Source organism: Microtus pennsylvanicus, chromosome 22 (genome assembly GCF_037038515.1).
Source record: "Microtus pennsylvanicus isolate mMicPen1 chromosome 22, mMicPen1.hap1, whole genome shotgun sequence".
Taxonomy (NCBI): Eukaryota; Metazoa; Chordata; class Mammalia; order Rodentia; family Cricetidae; genus Microtus; species Microtus pennsylvanicus.
The window spans coordinates 10542459-10566104 of NC_134600.1; the positions used below are offsets into that span (position 1 = coordinate 10542459).

The window sequence follows — 23646 nt, forward strand, 5'->3', positions numbered from 1 at the left end:
AGGTTTTAAATTCTAAGAAGAGAGAAGGAGAAATCCATGCATGATATTGCCTTCCTAGGTATTGATTGATTAAACTAAAGGCTTGTGATCAATACATGTGAAAGAATGCGGGGGAGGGATGCAGTGATTAGGCACTCTCTCTACTGTGACACTTATGATCAGTGTCAGGGTCACTATGGTAACCAGTGCAACTGCAGAAGAAGATGTGGAGTCTGGTACATGTTAGCATTTTCATGAATTACATCTATCACCCCAAGCAGTTAGAACAAGGAGATTTTATGGTTATAGAGTACAAAATCCGGAGCCTGACAATTTCACCTGCACATGCCAAATGATGGTGTCTGTCCCATGCTGTCTGTGTGATAGGGATGGCTTCTCTGTGGAGCTGGCTAAATACACAATGGCTTTTTCCTGTTGTCTCTCAGGGTTAGGACAGAGACAGGAAATTTCCTACATGAAAATCTTCTATCCATAAGCTGAGATAAGAGTTGGAGTATGGAATTAATAGCATTTTTAGCTTTTAGAGCCTGGGCTCAGCTGAGGTTAGCACTTTCCCAAGTTGGCTGCAGGGGAATTTGGGATGCCCAAGCTGCTTATCAGGAAGGACTAGGAATCAAAAATCTCAGATGTGCCATAGCCCTCTCTTTGAAGGTCCCAAATGTGATCTATCTGAAAGACTCCTCTCTTGACCAAATATTCTGCCAAGAAAAGATAATTGCAGGGGACTGACTTCTCAGTTTATCTCAGGGAACGAAGCTGTGGGAACAAAGGTTGTTTTTCGACTGTGTGATAAATTTTCTCACCGGGGTCCCACAGTGTGGAGAGTCACCCAATATACCAGTACATAGGAAAAATTGTGTCCAATATTGAATACACTGCTGAGTCTTTTGGAGACAGGTCCCGCTAGAGCAAGAGGGTGCTATGATTTCACATGTGATTTACTGCGAGAACGGCTGTTATTCAAGAGGTGGTACCCCAGCTCCTTGCATCTGGGTCTACCTCCGTCAAAACCCATTCTGGTGGGTTGACCTTCTGATTTATTAGCTGAAATCTCACTGCGTAATCCTGCGGATGGCGGCAACGAAGTAGACATTGAAGATGTGTGAAGTACTTGGTAGGTGATTTACTGAGCGGCTGAACTTGGGGGAGACAGATGACCTCATAGGAAATAAAAACAATGGAAGTAATAACGCTAAATTCTATCAATTTTCACAATTTATGTCAGGCAGTATCAGTGTACTGGATACCAGACGAAGCAAAATTCTCACAAATACTTTCTATCTCTTTTGCCCACTGGATTGATGAGAGTATAAAACTATCTTCTCAAGTCATTTTATCTAGAGTTCACAGAAATATGAGAAGACTCATGATCAAAGCGAGCTATGGACAGGTCAGGGAATGGGAAAATTTGGGTGCCCCTGAGAATATTGATTTTGTTTAATTTCAAGTGGCTTGATTCATGATTTGGAAAATAGCATATAAGTACATACATAAAAATAAAGAACACTGAGAAATGATGACAGACTGATGTACGCAAGATAGCCTAAGAGATAGTTGGAACCACAAGCTTCTCATTTGTATTTGCTGCCACATCTTGGCACTTTAGCTCAGGAATAGACAATGCTACAGAAAGTGACCCAATGCTTTCTTTACTGTTTCTATCATTAACTTGGTAAAACTATAAGACTGTATTGAATGAATATGTGGCACAGGTTATACACAAGGGAATTGTGGCCAATCTGTGTAAAACAGATTGGGCTTTGAAGAGGAGCATGAGCAAAAACAGCTCAGAAGTTGCTTTTTCTTAGTGAATCTTGAAGGACAAAGGCAGGCTTGAGTAATGGGAAGCGTGGGCCAGCACAACAACATGGACAAAGGTAAAGCCCTTCAAAGTTTGGTTTGTTTGGGGAACCCCTACTGGGTTGGCATGCAGTTAATGGTAAACAAGGGGTTCATGGGAAAGGCAGAGAGATAGGGAAACATATCATACATGGAGGCGTACGTGCGTCTGAAGACATTGGAAATTATTCTGAAGGTGTTTCGGGGAACCCAGTCTTAGCTTGGAGTGTAACCACACCCCCTAGAGGCCTTCTGGTATTTAGTGAGAGAAATACCCGTGGCTGGACTTTGTGGATGTGCCAAGCACGTTGAAAATTTTACATGCACACCTATCTCCACCCACAAAAGTATGTTCAAACCAAAGCATATCAATGGAACTCTCACCGCAAAAGACAGACTGATTTTAGGAATGTAGAGTGCGCACGGAGTTTTACCTGGGAAAGAAGTCACTTTGACAAAAATTCTAGGGCAGAGTTTTTAATGAGACTGGAGCAGGAAATGAAAAATCAACACCACTTCAGCTGGTAAAAGAGCTGCATCTGGAAGATATTTAAGAAACAGAATCAGAGTCACTTGAAAGTGAGGAGGTGGGGAAGCAGGTTATGTATGTTTATTCTTTAGTTTCTGATTTGGGTAGCTGACAGAGTTGTGACAACATTGATTGAGAAAGATAATGGGAAAGAGAGGTGACAAGGCTCTGCTTGCTGTCTTTAGATCAACTGGAGCTACGTCAGGACAAGGTTTAGAGAGTCAAAGGTTATGTGGGCTGTGTGGGAGGTCCTTTTGTCTATGTGTTGCTTTTAATGGTTAATGAATAAAGAACTGGCTTGGCCTATAGCATGGGAGTAGGAAGGTGGAGTCAAGGAAGGACCTCCCACACCATGGCTGAGTTAGTGTCAATAGTTCAGGCTACACTATTGCTAAAAATCTTAGCTGGGATTATTCTTGTAGATTTTGGAAAATTTCCCTTGAACTAGGTGGATATTGGCTGAAAAGTAAAGGATAACCATGCTACAATTCACAGAGATGCTAGGCAACAAGGAGGGCTCGAGTGTGGAGCCTTGTGTCTCCCTAGGAAGGGAAAATAGAGTAGATTTCGTAGTGAACTGGCGGCAGGTAAGGATGGAAACACGAGGAATCAGGTGGGAGAGCTGGGGAGAAATCACTGAAAGAGATGACTGAAAAGGAGGGCGCATTTCTTGATGAGGTAAAGATTTTTTACCTTCCTTCCTTCCTCCCTCCTTCCCTCCCTCCCTCCCTTTCTTTTTGTTTGTTTTGTTTTGTTGTGTTGTGTTGTGATTTGAGACAGGATTTCTCTGTGCAGCCCTCCTGTCCTAAAACTCACTCTGTAGACCATGTTGGCCTCAAACTCAGAGATCTGCCTGCCTCTGCCTCCTGAGTGCTGGGATTAAAGATGTGTGCCACCACTGCCTATGAAAGAATCTATTTTTAATAAAGGAAATTATGTTTCAAAAAGATAGGTAAGACTCATCGCCAGTTGTGGTGGCACACGCAGGTAGGTTTTGCTGAAGGAGGCAGAGGCAGGAGGATCATGATTTCCAGGTCATCCTGGACTACATAATTTTAGTTCGGAGGTGGTGGTGCACACCTTTAATCCCAGCACTTGGGATTAAAGTGGACCTCTGTGAGTTCAAGGCCAGCCTGGTTTACAAGAGCTAGTTCAGGGATAGGCTCTAGAGCTGCAGAGAAACCCTGTCTCGAAAAACTGAAAAAAAAAAAAAAGAAAAGACTCATCAAGCCGTTGTTAGATCAAGGGCATGAACAAATCATGGACAAAGGCTTTAGGAGCAGTTGGCTAAGAAGAACAAGTCTCTGGGAAGAATTTGGAGTAAAGAGAAAAAGAGAAGAGATGGAAAGGGAGATTTTTAAAGGAAAGAGAACCTTTAGAGGAAGAGAACTTTACTCCAGCTGTGACTCTGTGATGACACATCTATTTTTCCCCCTCTCATTTCCAGAATTTCTTGATTAAATTCATGAAAATCTGTGTCAGGGACTATGGTGGAAGCTGAAAATTCTGGTTGAAAATTAAGTAGGTGAAGACTTGCTGGGACTCTTAAGGAGCCACCAAGTTAAAATTGTGCTTATTTTGCAACGTTATATATTATTTTTGGTTATAATTTTTTGCCATAGTAAAAACGTGATTTAATTTACACATTTTAAAAGGTAAATTTTTTTTCTGATTTTTTCGATGAATGTGATTTGCCACAAGTTAAGGGATAATAACTTCTTGGAACTACATACATATAAAACTGTTGGGTTAAATACCATCTGTGTATTAAGTAATTGGTCAACAGATGTATGAAATATAATACGGAGACTGAAATGGAGGAATGGAGGCAGGGTTGTGGTGGTAGTGTGAGCTGCTTTCCTAACAGCCAAGGCTATGAGGTACATCTTCTAACGAAGGACAGCTGGAGACACGGACTGACTACAACTGTTAGTTTAATGAGATAACGTGAACTGAAAACATCTTTGTTTCGAATTGAAGCTTTAAGGTTCAAGAGTATACTGAGGTTGAAAGCCTTGTGCATCCTCAGACAGGTTTCCTCCAGTGATGCTGAGCACCACAGGCTCTCTTGGACAGCAATGACCTTCCGGCCTTCTGACTGTGCTTTTGCTGACTCCACTAAGGGCAAACTCGAGAGGAATTTTGAAAATCAGATTGACTTTTTTTTTTAAATCCTTACAGCAATGGTGTCTACTTTCTGCTTATTTTCCTTTTTATCCCTACAGCCCTTGTCAGCTCTCAAAATTAAATCTTCCTCTTTTCCAACTCTGGAATCCAAGTTTGGATGATCGTTGGTCCACACCCCCTTTCAAAGAAGTACCTTTCCCCTTTTGGATGTTTTGTTCTCTGAGATCATTGTTTTGGAGACAGATGATTTCATCGGCCATCTGTCCAAGGATAGTTTCCACAGCGATTAGCCAGCCATGACCTAGTATTCTCCAGCCAGTCACAGTTTGTATTGTGTTCAGTTACCCTTCCAGATGAATCACTTCGGTGCTTAGCTTCCACGTAGGAGGCTGTGAGAAAGGCTGGAGTTGAGGAACTTGGTACTTAGTCTTTTCTGAAGGGAGACCGCCCTCCTCACAGGACTGTTGAAGTCTTCCTTCAATGTCCCACATCTGCCTTCTTTGCCTGATTTCACAGCACGTTTCTCTACAGCCTGTAACTCTTTCTTGAAGAAATGTGCTGTACTTTTTTGCTCTGATGATTGTCTCATCTTTTTCTCGAAATAGCAGATTCGGGGTTCTTTCTTCTATCACACGTATTGCTGTTTCTAATGTGATTTCTTAGTTTTGAAACAAATTTTGAATCTTCTTTACAAGATATTAAGCGACCATTCAGATTTCCTTCTAGATCAGTGGTTTTCAACCTTTCTAACACAACAACCCTTTTATGCAATTCCTCACGTTCTGGAAACCCCTGACAATAAAATTATTCTGTCTCTACTACATAACTATAATTTTGTTGCTGTTAGGAATAGTGATGTCCTGTGAGGGTGTGAGGGTCTTGACCCACAGGTTGAGAACTGATGTAAATGATTATTTTTATAGCCATAGATTATTGCTGATATCAATTTTGGTCTATTTGTAGTGGGAAGAAGTAACTTCAGATACTTAATAATATTTAAGTTGCTGAGACTATGTAATTGCTGAATATCAGCCAATAAATAAGACATTACTATCAGCTTTTCTCCTGCCTAGCAATATCACAGAAAGGGATAATATAAAAACCAGGGAATGGATAGAGATGCTGTAAAATATTGTTGTCTGTGCACGACCGGTTGTTTGTTCTAGAAACAACCGGTCGTGCACAGAAATGTGTGTGTGTGTTTGCACGCATGCTTTAATTATTTATTAATAACTTAGGATGTACTGTTTATAAAGTCTGGAACTCAATGCTTAATGTAAACTAAGTACCATTTTGCCAGTTTTACCATGTGGATATGTAAAAATAGATTGAAATAGAGAATTTGTTCTTTACTTTTCTTCATAAAATTAAGAAATATAGTTTTTATAAAAATACCTTGAATACTTGTGCTTAAATTGATTGCTATGAATCAAATGACTCCCTAACAAATGCCAAGTAAATAATCTGTGAACTTAGAGCCAATTTACAGAGAACTCAACCTAAAACAGAGCTTGAGTATATTTTATCATACTTACTGAAATTGTGAAATTTCTTACTTTTTAGAGTTTTACAAACATAGCACTAATTTCACACAATCACTGAGCCGATATTGTAAAATATGATAGCTACCATTTCTAAATTTTATAAATCAAAAAATACAGCTTGGCTCCTTGCTACTTACTAAGCACCATGACAAATGTGGACCTGGGATAAAATAATTCAGGCCATTTTAGTGAAAACATTTAGGGAGTTTTAAAGAGAAACGTGTTTTTGGAGGTTTATGGAGGTTAGAAGTGCAAAAATATCATCAGAGGAGAATCTGTTTTATCAATGCTTATCAATGCTGGCCACGGATGGCAGCATTGGATAATGGCCATGATTGATGACCATGGATGAGAAGCTTTTTTAAGACATTGACTCAACACATTATTCTTCACAATATTTCTGTAAACCGTTTGAATGGCAGAATATGGAGATTTCAGTGATCTTTTGGGTATGAACGGCCATATGAAATGCTCCAATGTTTGTCCAGCCTTTCCTAGTGAGTTTTACACCACTAGAGGATAACATTTGTATGGAAAGTATTTTTCAAAGTTTCTGACTCACTTATGAAAACAGGAACATTCCTCTTAGATAGAACTCAGACAAGTATGATTTTAGTATAAACAAGACAAAAGTAAGGTCCATTGACATGGTTTTTAGTTTCAGAATATTTCTGAAAATGGTCTTGTATTTTCTCAACTATTATTAAAGCTAGAATAATATTTCCTTCATGGATAAAAATTGCATCATGTTTAATTAAATCAGCAACCTCCAGAACTGCATACCCAGTATTGTCACAATCACCTTAAAAAATAATGTCTGAGGGGAATGTTTACCAATATGGTCTTGGATAATCTCTTTCTTTATATCTAGTTTACAAATACACTATAATGATATCTGTTGTGTGGCTTTTCCTGCATATCATGGAAAGTTTTCTTCTACTCATGACATGGCTGTTGAACTATGGAATATTCAGCAGCTATAGTCATTGGAAGGAGAACTACTTAAGAACTGATTCATTTACTTTCAATGGTAGGTGAAGAGTCTCATGATGCTGTTCATGATTCATAGAATGTCTAGTTCATGGTTAGTAAGAGGGAAGGCTCATGAGGCCAGATCCAGCCTCAAAAATATATTGGTAATTAATGGCCACTTTTCTTCTATGGTACAGCCACCCATAAGTTGATCTCAGACCTGGAAGTAACCCTTCATCCACACCCCTGTAAGCAGCCCTAATTAAACTCACTATTTCACTAATTAGATTTCTTTGGTCTGTTGCTATTACCCCATCTGGGATGAATAAAGATTTGTTTATCTCTCCAGAAAAAGTGTACACAACACTAGAGTGTTATAAATAAATGTCCATTTACCCCAGATAGGGCACAATTACAAAGACATTATTCTGAACAACAATAGGTTGGGTGAATGTTTTAGTTTGTTCTTTTCCACTGTGCCATGGTCTGGTAGTTTGAATGGGAATGACCCTCAAATACTGTATTTGAATGTCTAGTCACTAGTTAATGAAGCAGTTTGCGAAGGATTAGGAGGTATAGCCTTGTTGGAGTAGGCCTGGCTTTGTTGGAGGAGATGTACCACTGGGATTTTGAAAGCCCCCACCAGGCCCATGCAAGTGTCTGATGTCTCATATTTGCTCAGTTGCAGCAGATCTGAGATCTAAGTTTACTTAAATAGCCATGTTAAGTATTTCTAGGACTTCCAACTCTGTGCATGCATTGATAATTTTTTCCTCTGAAATGCACTATCTTTTGTCTTGTTTCTCAGAACTGGAACGCTTATTTTCCAAATTTTAGGCAAGATGAATTAATGAAATCTATTCATTATTTTTGCTTGTCAGCTTCCTACTGAGGCTGACGTTTTAATTTTTACTCCCTGAAGCATTTTGAGAGCTGATTCTAGTTATGAGCTGGAGCAGGAATGGGTATGAGAACTGGCCTTGCAACCAGTTTGTCTTTAAAGACAAGCAGAAAAATCACCATGTTTTGAGATCACCTGGATCTCTCAGTTGGGCCTAGACAACCAGGATGGTGCTTTTCCATGGAAGAACAGAAGAGGCAACCTTGGGATATGAGAAATACTCAACAAGTTCTGTGGCTTTGGAAAAGAAAGGACCTCACAGGCAAAGGAACACCAGTCATGTCCTTAAGCCTGCAAAAGGAAAATAGCAATGTGGCCCTGAGTCTCTCAGGAGGAACATACACCTGATTGACACCTCCCGCTGGCTTAATACAATTTTGAATTTTGACCTCCAGAATGTAAAAGCACAAATCTTTTTGTATGTGTTTCAGCAATAATTGGAAACGTACACTGGTATCTCCAGATGCAGGTGTGTGCACCTGATTGATCAAATTCAGATCACCCCAATCAATGAGACATGTTGCTGGGAAGGTAAATAAATGTCCTTGGGTTTTCCAAGGTCAAGTAAGTTACATCCAACTCTAAATTCCTTGCAGGATGCTTAGTCTAGATTTAGATGCTTAATAACTGCTAAAAATGTATGTGTTAAACTGATTAATAAGTATAAATAGCACATAATGTATTAAAGCCCCATGGTGTATAAAATTATAGATGCAGGAGGCAGAGCATTATATTTCATGTGTTTCTCTTAAAATAAAATTCTAATAAATCTTATTTAATTCAATATCTTAGTTTGCAGTCATTCTTTCCTTAGTTCTAAAATTATTATGCATATATAATTTATATGTAAATAATATGTGCAGAATGATTTATAACACCATAAATAAACAAACTGAGTGTATTCAAATGATAGAACAAGAGGCAGTTTACACAGGTTGTTTCTAGGTTAATATTTGATTAGAAGGATTTTATTCGACATTCCTTATAATGGTATATTGATTGTCTAACATAATGGATTTCCTTACTATCCATTTGTTAGGCAAACACTACACTGGATTGGACTCCCAGCTCTACGTATCGCCTTGCTGATGATTCAACTGGACCCTTTGTGTGTGGTTCTGACCGTTTTAGTTGCCACAAACGCCAACAGAATCAATTTGGACATTCGGCTTTATAATTTGAATGTTTACCCACTCTCTATATTATTAAAGAAAGATTTTCAAATGGCTAATGGAAATGAGCAGAATATATTAAATACATGTATGGAAGGCTCATAAAGAAATCTAATATTAGTTCAATATGATAGCCAGGCTGAAAAATCCAGCTTCCTAAGAGGCTGGGACAGAAACATCCCATTCCAAAAACTCTTAACCTACACAGTGAGCTCAAGAGACTTAGCAAGGAAGACAACTTAGCAAGACCTGTCTCAAAAATAGAAGTTAGTGGCTTATTTGGATTGATACATCAAGTAAAAATTACTGTTAACTGAAGTTGGCAATAGATACTTTGAACTTAGTCCTGTTATTTATTATCTCATGTCTTTTGATAAAAATGGCCACAGTACACCCCCTGACAAGCCCTGGTGATTGATTTCCTATTTCTCTTCAACATCTTCACACCGCAGATGCAGGTGAAGGAAACTGGCTTTCGAATCATGCAGCAGCTGATCACTTCCTGACACCTCGCTGGCGTTTTCTTATCCTCACTTGAAAACACTGGGATTCTATCTGGGGACTGATTGCTTCAAATCTAGCATCCTAAGTTTCAAATAACATCAAAGCTTCTACTACATATGCACTAAAATGTACAGAATTCACTAGGACTCATCTTTATTCTGTACATATACGATTTCATATTTTTAAATCATTGTGTTACTGGACTACACAATTAGAATTTTTTTTTTATTTTTTTTATTTTTTAGAAAATTACTGAAGCTCTTGCCTGTAAACATGCCATGGTTAAATCTGTGAGAAGCGACAAAACCAGAAATGTTTCATTATGATCTTTTATTATGAGTGAATGTAAGAGAGGAAATTCAACAACCACATACAAGCTTACAAAAGAAAATGTTGAAAGGATTCTCTGCATTATTGTGACAAAAGCAACCCCAAACTTGTTTTTTGTTTTTTACAGGATAAAGGGCTAAAGGCTCCTGCAGCGTTGTCAATCGATCTTTCTGGCAAACAACAGGGACGGATGCTGTGCATTTAGGGCTTGGGTGAAGGTCACTAATTTTGATCTAGACTCTAAAAGTGAAAATACCGTAGCACCATAACGTGTTTTTAAAGCCCTCCCAAATATTTGCAAGTTCACCAGCAAAGACAGAAGAGAAGCACCTTTGAAAGCATGGATCCCTGTGAAGAAGACAGCTGTGAGCCGGAAGTACTCCTTCAAGTTCCTGTACCGCAGTCTCGTTTTGTATTTTACCGACATTCTACATGTAATGGATGAAATTTGTAAGTTTTGTCAAGTTATACATAAATTGTGTAGTCTTCTAGGACTCAGAATTTGTCTGTCTGACCAGTTGAGGTAGTTAAAATAGGGAGGTCATTTATAATCTCATCTTTGCCTGTTTGGTAAATGAAGGGATTTTGCTGGTGAGTGTGAACATTGCTCTGTAGGTGGGCTAGAGTCCAAAGAATGTAACGCAGTGGTATCATAAGAGTGTGGACGTTTATTTATTATAGCACCATTGAGACATTTTGAAGTTGGAATTGGTAAAAAAATAAAACAAAAGCATTTGAACTGTACTGGGTGGACGGAATGGCAAAAAAAATATTGTATTCCTTTTTTGTCAAATTATCCTTTTTTTTCCAAAAATTTGGAAATAAATAACTGGAATTTAGTCGGTCCCTTGCACTGGTTGACAAGATTATAACAAGAAGAACACACGGGTGCGGTTTTTGTTTTGCTGGGGTTTCAGATAGAGTTTGGTTTATAAAAAGCAAACGGGGCCAACGTCCACACCAAATTCTTGATCGGGACCACCGATGTCATAGGGTGCGATGTCTATGATGGGTAGTCTCATAGCCTTGCGTGTTCGATATTCAAAGACAGTTTTGCTCCATTCCCCGGTGTGTTTCTATTCAAAAGAAGAAAAACATGTGTTATAAAAGAGCCATGGCATTATAGCACATAGATGGCATGCTTAACTGATTTTGTTGGACAACTGTCTTCTGCTCTCATGGAGTAGTTAGTGCACATGGAACCTTCTAAAACATATGAGAACTTCTGTATTTGAAGTTTTAATGTTCTTGGTTGATCAATAAAATTATTAGTCAAACCCTGGGCAGACTTAAGTGTTAACCCAGAAGGGAGATAGTCACAGATAGGCTAACCCATTTTCAAGCCTGGTTCTGGTTGTTCCTTTTATAGTATAGTGGGTTGCTTTACTAAGAAGTGGGTGAGTCACTCACAATGGGAGTAGCTAGCAGTAGAAGTGAGTTCCTCCTTTTAGTAAATTACAAGAAAAAAGAATAGATTTTAAGTCACATGTTATACCTTTACATTTAAAAAAGTGGTTATATCTGATGGATATTATATAATAAAAAATATATAGAATATACAGTAAATATTCCAGTTATCAAAGTTGGTTTGTGAGTTTAAATTTCATTCATTTTCATTTCACCTGTTTTCCATCTAGAAGTTAGGCTCTGTTTTTGTAATATTTTACACTTTGGTAATATTTAACGTTTCTGGAACAGATGAGTAGATGCTAACTAATTCATGCCACTAGGCAGCTTCTGTCTCCCTAATTGATTTTTACTTTCTCTTGGCGAATAGTTTGAATGAATAAGCAACAAATTTTGATGATATTTGCCATCCTGCTTGCAGAGGCATGGTTACTTACAGCACAGCCGTCCTCCAGGACCGTGTAGGTGAATTTGCTGTTTCCTTCCGCCTTGAATTCCCCTTCATTCGATCCCATGAGCTTCAGAGACTTCTTGACATTGCCAGTGGCCTGGTCCATGTAGGCAATACTGTTCTTGCAGTGGTATGTAATGTTCTGAGAGGCCCTGCTGGAGAGGAGCCTGAGGTATGCCAGTTGTACATCAAGGACATCTTCAGGAAGGTCAGGATTGCCATAGCTGAACTGTAACAGGACAGAAGGATACATCAGAGGTCGTGACTGCAGCCTCAGGTAAGGGCTTCACGCACTATCAGCGTGGACATGGCTTTATAAATTCTTCACATACATGATATGCTATTTTATTATGTGCAGAAGTGAATGCCTCAGCAAGTAGAGAAGGTGTTTAGATTCAACTTCCCTAATACATTCCAGCTTTTTATAGGAGCAATAGTTTTCTCATCAGACAAGTGTTTGAGGTATTCTACTTAGTCACCAGGAAGAGGTAAAAGGAAAAAATAATTAAATGACATATATTTAGGCATAGCTTGATTTAAAAGGTCTGTCTGTTCTCACCTGAAAGCCACCATCCATAGATTCTCCAAACCAAACATGTTTCTTCTCAGCAGCAGAGTCTGTCCACCAGTTCTTCCGTGGAACAGTCATTGGGTTGGCGTTTATGCATGTCTCCCCGGTTTCCATGTTACAGAACACTTTGATAGCATCCATCTTGCAACCCTGGTTAGGATCGACCCAATATTCGCCTGCAGAGTCACCAATAGAGAGAAGGGGAATTCGTTACAGAACTCAGAAGGGGAGCCTGGGCCAGAAGATCTGCTTGTTCATCTGGTTCCGAGTACTGAGTGCTAATGCATTTGCAGGTAATGCATAGCACAACTGATTGGTATGTCTGAAGTGGAAAGTTAGTAAGAGCCATAGCAGTATTAAAATTAGAAAGAAAGCATTGCCGTTGACATATATATATATATATATATATATATATATATATATATATATCCCCCTTGGTGTGTTGTACTTGTCTAAATCTCACCATTTATTTCAAAGATAACATTCTACTACAGATTTGCAGCATCATAGCTGAACTTGCCTGATACTTCATATTTTCATTAATGTCCAAAGGTTACTCTGAGCAAAAGCAGTGGTCTTTGTCAATATATTTAAAAGTTGAAATAATTTTGAAATGATATTTCAAAATTTGAAATTAAAAGATGATTTCTATATTGATTATAATATATATTTTTTTAAAATAAAAATAAAATCACACATGTCACAGTAGATAAAAGGCAGGAGTTATTTAAGTAAAATTGACACTTAGTCATTAGCTCATCAAAATGAATTGTAATATATAATATAATAATCAAAATGATAAAATTATGCATATCTAACCATGGGAATAGAATGATGCATGCCACTTGATCATTTAAATCCTTTTTGTTTGTTAGAAATACATGTGTAAAATTTTTTGTAAAACTGTCCTTAAATTTTCTTATATTTGAAACAGTTTGCAGTTACTTATGTTATACTTTAAACACAGCTTCAAATACTGTTTTTCTGTTTTCTCAAGTGTGTTCAGCTTAATTACTAATGTTTGGGTAGTATATGGGTTTAAAATATTTTCCACCAGAAAAACTTTCTTGGTCAAATTCTCATACAGTCTACAGCCATGAGTGATAAAGACTCAGACGTACCGCTCGTGAGTTCAGGATGGCAAAATTTCAGGTCTCTGCAGTTCCGCGCTGGGTTTTTACGAGAACCATCGGGACTAATAAGACTTTCTATTTGTCCATTAACAGACTTGAGGGAAGACATAATCTCCTCGGTGTTGATCTTGAAATCCATTGGTTCATCGCCATAGTAGGGTGCAAATCCAGCAGACTTTTCACCGCCTCCAAGGGAAGCAACACCTCCTCCACCACAGCAAGGACCAGGTGCACCAGGAGGTCCAGGGGGCCCTGGCTGCCCAGGGTGGCCTGGTGAGCCCTAGGAGGATGAGACAATGTGTCAGTGAAGCTTTTCTTGGATTTCCACTGAAGGACTGAGCCACATGTCTAGGAAAGTGAACTGTAAACAATCCACATATGTTGGGACAATTACTTTAATTAAAAAAAATGTATATGATTTTGTAGTTTCATGATTCTCAACTTACAGCAAATGTAATTCATTACCGACAAATATGGGAGCGAACAGCCCCCCCCCCCCCAAAGTACACTTCAAATACTGGCGTGAGAAAATCAAAAAGGGCCTTTATCTTCTGGGTTCAAATTTCCATTGGCATTGCATCTCTGTGCTTGTGGCATATTGATTTTTCATTTGTCACGGGTATGTTTGTCAGAACAATGGTTTATTGCTACATTTTCCCCAAAGCTGTGGAACATGAAGGCACTAGTCATGATTTTAGCAGTAGCAAGACTATACATTGAAAAGGTTGTTTAATTAATGGAATCCCTACAAAAATCAAATTGCATCCGTGTGTTCCTTGGTGTGAGGTCGGCATGGTGTAGGTTGGTTAGTTAAGTAGCTGTCATTATATTAAAATATCACTCATCAAACTATAAATTTTCTCCATGTCGCTGTGGCATCAAAAAAGTCTTACTGTAATGAAGTAAGAAAAATAATGATTATTTTCTAAAGTAAATGATTAGATTGTACTCAACAGGCTACTTCAGTTTAAAAACAATGAAGGGTTTCTGAAATGATGGATTACAGCGAGTTAAGTCATGCATATACGAGTAGTGCCTTACCTCAGATCCTCTTTCACCTCTGTTGCCTCGAGGTCCTGGCGGCCCAATGGGACCTGGATGTCCGCTTGTACCATCTTTTCCAGGAGGCCCATGTGGTCCAACTGGTCCCTGAAGAAATGAGCAAGATGTTATAATGCTAGAATACATGCCTGCAGTGCAAACATTTCAAAATAGGCACCTTCTGACAGGCTTCTACGACACTTACTCTGGGACCGGCAGGTCCGGGACTACCAACTGCACCCTGGTGACCGGCAGCACCCTGGAAAGCAAGGAAGAACAGAGACTTGAGAAAATCTCCCACAGCTTATGGGATGGACTGTTTAAGATCAGTCCAGACCACAATGACCGTGATGAAATAAACTTCTCTCTTTCTTTGCCTTTCTTCATGCTAACCCATTATTTGAAATAAGCTCTTGAGTTCATGCCTCCCATCTTCTAGCTTATTGTTCAGAGGTGGAAAGTGTTCTGCTCAGAGTCCCTCATCGGTCATGCAGTAAAGGAGGGCTTGCAAAAGTGGATGCACTCACAGGGGAACCTGGGGGACCTGGATTGCCTGGGAATCCTCGGTGTCCTTTGATGCCGTTGGAGCCACGCTCACCGGTTTCACCTTTGTCACCGCGTGGACCTTGGGGACCCTTTAGAAATATATTTCAAATTAAGGTCATTATTATGTAAACATATTGAGGAAATAAAAACGAATTGATAATAAGTTGATTATAATTTTCAGAATTCTATTAGCTTTATAATAATTAATATTTTATAACCTATTGCATAGCATCTTCCTATAGATTGTAATAATAAATGTATTATATTATGTAGGATCCTATTAGCTAGAAATCCCCCTAAAAAATAACAATGACAGTTTCAGTTTACAGTTTTGGATTGGTGATGCAATCAATGCTCATAATTGATGCTGCCATAATTAGCCGGATGGAACTTTTAGTTCAGAAGCTGAATCATTTTCTGTATCATCAACTATACATTTGTATTTACTCCACAGTTATGTATCTGTCATCCAATCTATTTCCTAGACCTTTCAAAAAGCAACAAGGTATCTTTTTTAACACTCTAAAATGAGTTTACAAACACAAAGGCTCAAACACTTAATACTTACAGGAGCACCCCGAGCTCCAGCAGGACCCGGAGCACCAGAAGGACCAGCAGGACCCTAGGAGATAAACAATCAAATGAGCACAGCCTGTGGGACTGAACTTAGTCACTCAACCCCATTTTGAAAAGTTGAGTGTGTCGGGAGGACAGGAGGATGTGAAAAGAATGGGGGACTGGAAACATGGTCACAATATATTGTACAAGAATTACCTAAATTTTAATTTAATTTTAAAAAAAATTAAATACAGTGAACCAGTCTGAAATTTTACAAAAATGAAAACAGTTCTCCCTAAAAAACATTTACTAGCTCCATTGTGGTGGGATAGTAGTGCCCATACTATTACTGGAAGCTAATATTCCTCTAGCCTTTAAAATCTGTTCCCTTCCTCCATCCTTACAAAGGAATCTAAACAGAAGCAGCAAGAAAAGAGCCCTGTTAATTCTAACTGCACCCCTGCAGCAAATAGACAGATGCCCATTAATCCCGACTGAAATCAGCACAGATACATCCCACTGGACAGAAGTAACCTGCTATCCTGACCCCAGTCTTCTTTGGACGGACCAGGGCATATAAAGAGAAGATGCTTATGGGGAACTCACCGCTTCTCCTCGGTCACCACTCTTCCCAGCTGGACCAACAGGACCAGGTGGCCCTGGATGACCAGGAGCACCTGGGGCACCAGGAGAACCATTTTCACCACGATCACCCTGGAACAAATTCACGAATCTCACGTAACTATGACGGCCATCAAATTTAATTATACATATGTCTACTGTACCTAGTTTGTTATACCTTGCCACCAGGGGATCCATCTCGTCCTGGTTGACCATCTGATCCTGGGTTTCCCTGGTTAGAAGGGGGAGGGGGAGAAAGATGACTTGAAATTATCCAAATACTATGCAAGCCTTTTGTTCTTTTAAGAGATGATCTCTATTTAGTATACAAAGTATTAGATACCACTATGGTAGTTCATGCCCAATCCCCTTGCTGCCCCTGTCTCTCAGAAGAAGTGAAAATTGTTTTTGGCCATAAGAAATTCCATATATTACAATGTGGGTTAGCCCTGTGAAGAACTGTAATTCTTTGGCAGATATGCAGGATATCTATTTTCCTAAAATTTCACAAAATAATATGAGGAGAGCAATAATGAAAAAAAATGGTATTTATAGTACAGTTAGCAAATGATTCTTGAGGAATGGAGATCTAAATTTATGATGGAAACCCAAAATTAAGTTTACTTAATATTTCAGCATCAAATATAGCTCTCAAAATACATAGACCCTGTTAAATATTTTGTTAATACAGAATATTAATTGAAAAATTAATAATTACCAATGAATAAAGAAAATTTTATACAAAACTGTATGCTGTAATTTTCTTTATCAACCTGTTTCCTAAATTAGTTAAGCAACTGCATTTCCTTCATTGGTGAACTTATTGAGAGATATTATTGGCCATAGGCATTTGTAATATTCTAACTTATATATAGCAGGATGATTATCAGAGAGGGCAGAAGAGCTCTCTGATATAGGTTACATGGACCTATATCTAGATCATCATAGACATTAAGGGCTCTTTGATTAATGCTTGAATTTTGTACTGGAGAGATGGTGCAATGGCTAGAGGCATTTGTGACTAAATCTGATGCCTAGAATTCACTCCTGGGGAGCTATGTGGTGGAAGGAGACAACTGACCTCCTTAAAAGCTGTTCTCTGACCTCCATGTATGCATCATAGTTCCTATGGGCCCATGTGCACACACATAAACAAACACAATTAAATACACATCGTTGAAAAAGAAAATGTATCCGACAACTTGAATGTTAGCTGACTGGTTGGACATCTTCTTTCAGTAGCTACTTACATCCCTCCCAGGTTCACCAGCTGTACCAGGTTGGCCAGGAAGACCTTGGGGTCCAGGAGGACCACGTTCCCCATTATGGCCACTGGCTCCCGGTTTTCCACTTTCGCCCTGTGTAAAAAGAAATAAAAGACATTTTTACTTTAAGACACCAATTATTGGGATGTAGGCATATTTCTTCATCTTGGAAGGGGAAAGGTGTTTTATTCAACTTATATTGCTGTTCAACTTTCTTAAAGCCATACCCTTTATAAGGAAAAAATTGGGGGGAGCAAGATTTTTGGGTTTTTCTAACCACACAGTGATTCAGAAAGGCAAAAACTCTTTTTAAAACATTTGGTTGTGAGGAACAGAAATTTGTGAGTAGAGAAATAGAAATATTAATGATAAACCATCATCTTGCTGACCTTGAGAATCAGGATTTATTAGAGTCTTGGGAAGACATGCTAAGTACTGTTAAACTCACATGTTTTGAAATGAGTACATAAAGTATCATATTATGAAATCAGATACAAGTGGAATTGTGTAAGCTTATTTGCCGAGTGCACACTTCAGATACTAAGCCCTATAACATTATGGTAATATCAATGAAAAAAAACCAAGAGAGCAAATGGCTTGAAGGGATGGGCAGCTGACATCAATTACACTTTGATATGTTTAGGAGCTGCAGCACCTTCTCTCTTCACAGGTGTAGTGAAAAAACTAGAGAAGGTTCACAAGATTCCTAACAGTGGTGTTTGAAATATCAAAATTGATTTTTTTTGTGTGACATTGGCTTGTCTGTGTATATATTCAAGTCTTGTTTATGACATGCTTTCCCTATGCATTTTGGAATGATTAAATAAAAGTTTTGTTTCTTTTATAAACCTAGATGTATAGAGAAGTTCAGATCTTTCATAATTTGTGTAGCGATGAGAAACCATCTCGTATCTGATACAGTGAAGAAATCTCTACATCCATGAAGGGAAGCAAGACTCCAGCGCAAGAAAACTACACTTACCTTGATACCTTGAGGCCCAGGGCTGCCCCTAGGACCTGGCATGCCTGGTGGTCCAGCAAGACCTCTTGCTCCAGTAAGTCCCGCAAGTCCGAGTGGGCCTGGGGATCCCTGGTGCAATAGATAAGAAAGACTCAGCTCGTTTCTACACAGGTATATTTCCCTTATTAAATTTGTTATCAAAATATATGGTCAATCAAAAGAACAACAGGGCCACTCACCGGAGGTCCCTGAGCACCAGGTGGTCCCTTCTCTCCAGGTTGGCCAGCATCACCTTTTGGTCCCGCTATTCCAGGGTTGCCAGGAGAACCACTGTTCCCAGCAGGCCCTGGAGGGCCATCCTTGCCAGGAGCTCCACTTGGCCCTGGGGGGCCTGGGTTACCCTGCAAATAAATGAAATTTAAAATATACATTAAGAGTTTTTGTTTTGTTTTGTTTTTGTCCTTGCCTTTTACTTATTTTCAATTTTATATGGGATTTGGCAATAGCGTATCAAGATATCACTTTCTCCTCCTAGATATATGAAGTCTATCAGTAAGATGCATTCGAAGAAGACTAGAAAGTGCTTACGTTGTTGCCAGGGGGACCAGGAAGACCACGCCCACCAGGAAAGCCAGCAGCACCCTGTGAAGCAGAAATGCAGCCATCAGAGACAAACTAGAACATAAATCTTTGCTCACACAAATGTCAAGCAAAGGAATGGACCAGGACCTGAATTCCATCCTAAAGTTATTTATGGTGTCCCACCTCCGCTTCAGATTTACACCCAACTGCCCGTGATTGACTGACTGACTTGCACATTCTCTCTGCCACTCTAGTGTCATTGGGAGGTCTTTCCATAGATTGGGACTCAATACATTTTTCTTTTTCAGTAACAACTCAGAGAGTGACAGTAAAGGGGATCAGTACTCACAGGACCACCAGGACTGCCGCGTTCACCCTTGACACCCTGAGGACCAGGAGGACCCTAAATACAAAAGGGAGGAAGGACATACTAAGTTGAACACCAAAATAAAAAAATGACAAAAGCATTAAGCATTAGGAGACCAGCAATATCACCCTAAAGAGATTAAAATAGCTCACATCTGATAATATCTAAACTACTGAAACCAAAATTTAGATTGAGTATATCCTTATAAAGATGATTATATTCTCCTCTCATAACACAAGATCTTATTTGAAATGTTAAATTATTAATAAACCAAAATGTTTTATGGGATTATTTAGCAATAAGACTCACAGCGGGTCCGGAACCTCCAGGGGGTCCTGCGGCTCCAGGAGGGCCTCCTTCACCTTTCTCTCCAGGGGCGCCTCTTTCTCCTTTAGCACCTGGTTCACCATTCTGTCCCTGCACAGAGCAACAGCGACAGCCTGTGAGCTAACTTCCTCCACAATGCACTTGGATTAGCATTCCTTTTCTTTAGAACATAGAACTTTTTTTTTTTTAGGGTTGGGAAGATGTTACCATCAAATAGAAATAGGAGGCTCTCTGAAGACACACCAAAACTAAATCAGTCAAAATATTGTGAGAAAGGAAGAGAAAGGGAAAGTAGAAGGAGGAGGAGGAGGAGGAGAGGAAGAGGAGAGGAGGAAGAAGAAGAAGAAGAAGAAGAGGAAGAGGAAGAGGAAGAGGAAGAGGAAGAGGAAGAAGAAGAAGAAGAAGAAGAAGAAGAAGAAGAAGAAGAAGAAGAAGAAGAAGAAGAAGAAGACATGATAGGGATAAAGGCTATGGATTTGAAAATGAGCATCGTGATGCTGCATTGCCTCCTTGCCCAAGCATAAAAGAGGATAGGGGTTTAAGTTGCCTAAAGCTTAAACAATAGAATTAGTTAAACACCAACCTAAAAATTGATAAAGTAACTTCAAAGAGTAAAGTGACTGAAGAAAGACTGGGACCAAATAACTGTATCTGTTAGTTTTCAGCAAGATGATAAAATGGGCATTGGGACGTTCGTGCTTAGACATCCACACTTACAGGAGCTCCCGGGAAGCCAGCAGGTCCAGGAGGTCCATGTTCACCTCTCTCGCCCTGAAGGAAAATAGCTTGTTAGTCACGGTGATAGCCTTCCCCACGGGGATCATGCAGTGCCCTCTGTATAGTCTCATCTTGCTGTAGTAGGAAAACAGCTAATACAGCAAACACAGTTTCACCTGAAAGTCTTTTTTGACTTCTTATCAAAATTAGAAAGGAACACCAGAACTGTTGATTTCTTCTGTCTCTAGACTGCAATATAACTTGCAATGGCTATGCCTTCAAAGTGCTCCAATAATAATAATACATGCAATTATATAACTCCCAAATGTAAAGTATTTAAAATATGGCAAAATGATAAGACATTGATTAAACAAAAAGGTGCTGAGCTTTGAGTTTCAAGACTTTTTAAAGGTAAAGGAGTTTTGATTTGGAAGATGCTTCTGGCAAAGTTTAAGAGATGCTCATTTAGAAATGTATAGTATTTTTCAATTTATGTGCTTTCCCCAGAGTTATTTAGGAAATGGGGTACCTTAAAATAATCTCACATGGATTTTAAATTTTTAAATATTTTCTTGAATCTCATATATTTTAAGGATAGAGTCAAAAAAGGAGGAAAAGAGTAGCAGGGGCAACGCTCCTAAAACAAAACAATGACCTGTGTGGGGTTAAGAATATGTTGAAAATGTCTTTGCCACTTACAGGGCCACCTCGAGGTCCAGCTATACCCGGAAGTCCAGGGGCACCACCTTCACCCTGAGAAAAGACCAAACGATGCTGTCATTCCTCAGTCTTCACTGAAGCAAAGGTTGACTTTGTTTGCAATAGTGCTGTTACCTTATCTCCAGGCTGACCAGCTGGACCAGGGGGGCCAATAGGACCAGTAGGACCCTGCAGAAAGAGGGGTTTTAGTTGGGAAGAAATCAACATCATTTCTTGTATTAATCAGTGTCTAGAGACACTCATCTACTAAAGGGGATCCGTTTTTGTTCTCTCGTGGCTCACATGATACTTTGATTGCTTGGTAACAATGTGAGAGAGTCCAGTAAACTCACTATTCTGTGAGTGTGACCAAAGAAAGTAATTTAATTCACCATGTTCATTAACTGATGCTTTTTTTAAACCTCCATTAGAGAAGATATAAGATCTTATTGAAATATCTTTTAAAACTATTTCTTAGTTTTTATTGACTTGCTATGAGAGTCATTCCTGGCTTTTGTTTTTTTATATTATTAAGGATTCTCTCCATCCTTAGGGCACTGATGAACTATCATGAAGTGATAGATATAAAACTAAGAATTTAAACAGTCCAGTGATTAGTGTCTTTTCAATGTTCAGGGCATGCTAACATGGTCTTACTTCATTAGAGTGGTTTTGGGAACACTGAAAGCTGAAGTAGGGTCTACCACACCTTAAGGTCCATTTCTCACAAATGTGAATACTCACCCTTGGCCCATCCTTTCCTGGAGCCCCATCAGCACCTGCACCTCCGGGTTCACCCTGCCAAACAAAAGTCGGTGTCATCACCCAGTGAATGCTGGCCAAGAAGAGAAACCCTCAGGAATTGCTGACATTAGAATTGGTATTTGATTAATAGTCGCTATAGGACCCTATGTCAAATTTCATTTAAAATAAAACGATAACAGTAATTTTGGAAATAGTTTCTAGTAAAGTGGCTTTCCTCTAATCTATAAAATCAAGTTTATTGTAGAATCAAGATCAAACAATCAGTACCTTTTCACCCTTTGGACCAGGACTCCCAGGACCTCCTCTCTCTCCAGGCATCCCTTGTAGACCAGGGGGACCAGTAGCACCAGCGAGACCAGGGGGACCAGCAGGGCCCTGCGATAAAGAGATGCATGTCAGATGACGAGAAAGCAATTGAAGTGCATCTTCCTTAAGTCCAGGATGCCTGGAAGGGCAGCTACCTTTCCTCCCTCAGGGCCAGGGGGTCCAGCTCCGCCTCTAAGACCAGGGCTTCCTGCAACTCCGGGTGGTCCACGCTCTCCAGGGGCACCGGAATCACCCTATCAGTGAAAAGATAACATCTACATTAGTATCCTATCAGTGAAAAGATAACATCCACATTAGTAACACATTAGAGTCAGAAAAGAGAAACACTGCGGATTACAGTGACTTTGATTACGTCTCCTAAGTTTTTAACTTTTATTTCTTAATGGTTTTGAAATTTTTGAGTATAAAATTTTGATTAGCTGCTTGAAAACAGGAATCTAAAAAGTGTAAAACAATGGAATGTGTATTTGTTCTGATTAAGGGACAAGTGTCTTGGGAGTAATTACTGTTACTACTCAGAGAGGTAAAGTTTACATTTCCTCCAGCAGGACAATTCTCTGCAGAGAACCCATACATTAACAGCATTTCCTCTTGAGTGGCTGACTTTGTGGCACGTATTTATGTTAGAAGAAGAGAACATTCAGAGGGAGCAAGTTCAATGCATTGCAATGTTTGCAGTTTGCTTCAAATTACTAAAAAGGAGAAAAAGGTGTTCCCCTAATCAGTTGCTCTATAACATCGTTAAAAAGTTAAAGTAAAATTACCTTGCCTCCAGGAACTCCAGGCGCACCAACTTCACCCTTTGGACCCTAGGAGGTCAGCATTATATATGGTAAGCATTTGTCAACATGCATTGCACAAGTATAAACAACATCGACATCTGCTGTGTCTATATGTTGTACAATTATTTAAATCTTCAAGCTATGCACTTTAATTCTGTTGTTTATAAAAAAATTAAACTGAGCGAGTGACATCATAAGCAACTCATCTTTGTTTCTTTGTGGTTACTGAGACAGGGTCTCATGAACTTAAACTCATTCTGGTGCCAAGGGTGACCTTGAACTGTTAACTCTACATGCCTCTTCAAAGAAAATAAACTGACAGGTACTTGGTGTGCGCTCTGCTAGAGATCTAATGGAGAGTTTCAAGCATTCTAGCAAGTATTCTATGATCTAAGTCAACAAAACTCAACTACCTGGGCATACAAAGTTAATGATAGATACATGCTTTTGATTTTTTCATGTAGTCGCCAACTTTACCAAAATAAGAGGTGACTTACTGCTTCGCCAGGCTTTCCATTTTCTCCTGGGGGACCACTGGTACCAGGTATTCCCTGCAAATCAACAGAATAACATCGTATGATCACTTCAAAAATGGCTTTGAGAAAGCT

General features: G+C 39.2%; 1 protein-coding gene across 1 annotated transcript in view; it reads right to left on the reverse strand.

The window, feature by feature from the left end:
• Positions 1-10025: 10025 nt before the first annotated feature.
• The window catches only part of Col3a1 (collagen type III alpha 1 chain), a 36207-nt gene continuing 22586 nt past the window's right edge, over positions 10026-23646 (reverse strand). The window contains exons 28-51 of the mRNA XM_075955900.1: positions 23536-23589; positions 23021-23065; positions 22391-22489; positions 22197-22304; positions 21909-21962; positions 21300-21353; positions 21165-21218; positions 20466-20519; positions 19731-19838; positions 19404-19457; positions 19061-19114; positions 18712-18873; positions 18494-18601; positions 17497-17604; positions 16425-16478; positions 16232-16339; positions 15636-15689; positions 15049-15156; positions 14727-14780; positions 14522-14629; positions 13469-13760; positions 12336-12523; positions 11763-12005; positions 10026-10994 (exon numbers count right to left, since the gene is read on the reverse strand). Of these exons, the coding sequence (XP_075812015.1) occupies positions 10848-10994; positions 11763-12005; positions 12336-12523; positions 13469-13760; positions 14522-14629; positions 14727-14780; positions 15049-15156; positions 15636-15689; positions 16232-16339; positions 16425-16478; positions 17497-17604; positions 18494-18601; positions 18712-18873; positions 19061-19114; positions 19404-19457; positions 19731-19838; positions 20466-20519; positions 21165-21218; positions 21300-21353; positions 21909-21962; positions 22197-22304; positions 22391-22489; positions 23021-23065; positions 23536-23589 (2472 nt within the window). The 3' untranslated portion in view covers positions 10026-10847. The remainder of the gene's footprint in view (positions 10995-11762; positions 12006-12335; positions 12524-13468; positions 13761-14521; positions 14630-14726; positions 14781-15048; positions 15157-15635; positions 15690-16231; positions 16340-16424; positions 16479-17496; positions 17605-18493; positions 18602-18711; positions 18874-19060; positions 19115-19403; positions 19458-19730; positions 19839-20465; positions 20520-21164; positions 21219-21299; positions 21354-21908; positions 21963-22196; positions 22305-22390; positions 22490-23020; positions 23066-23535; positions 23590-23646) is intronic.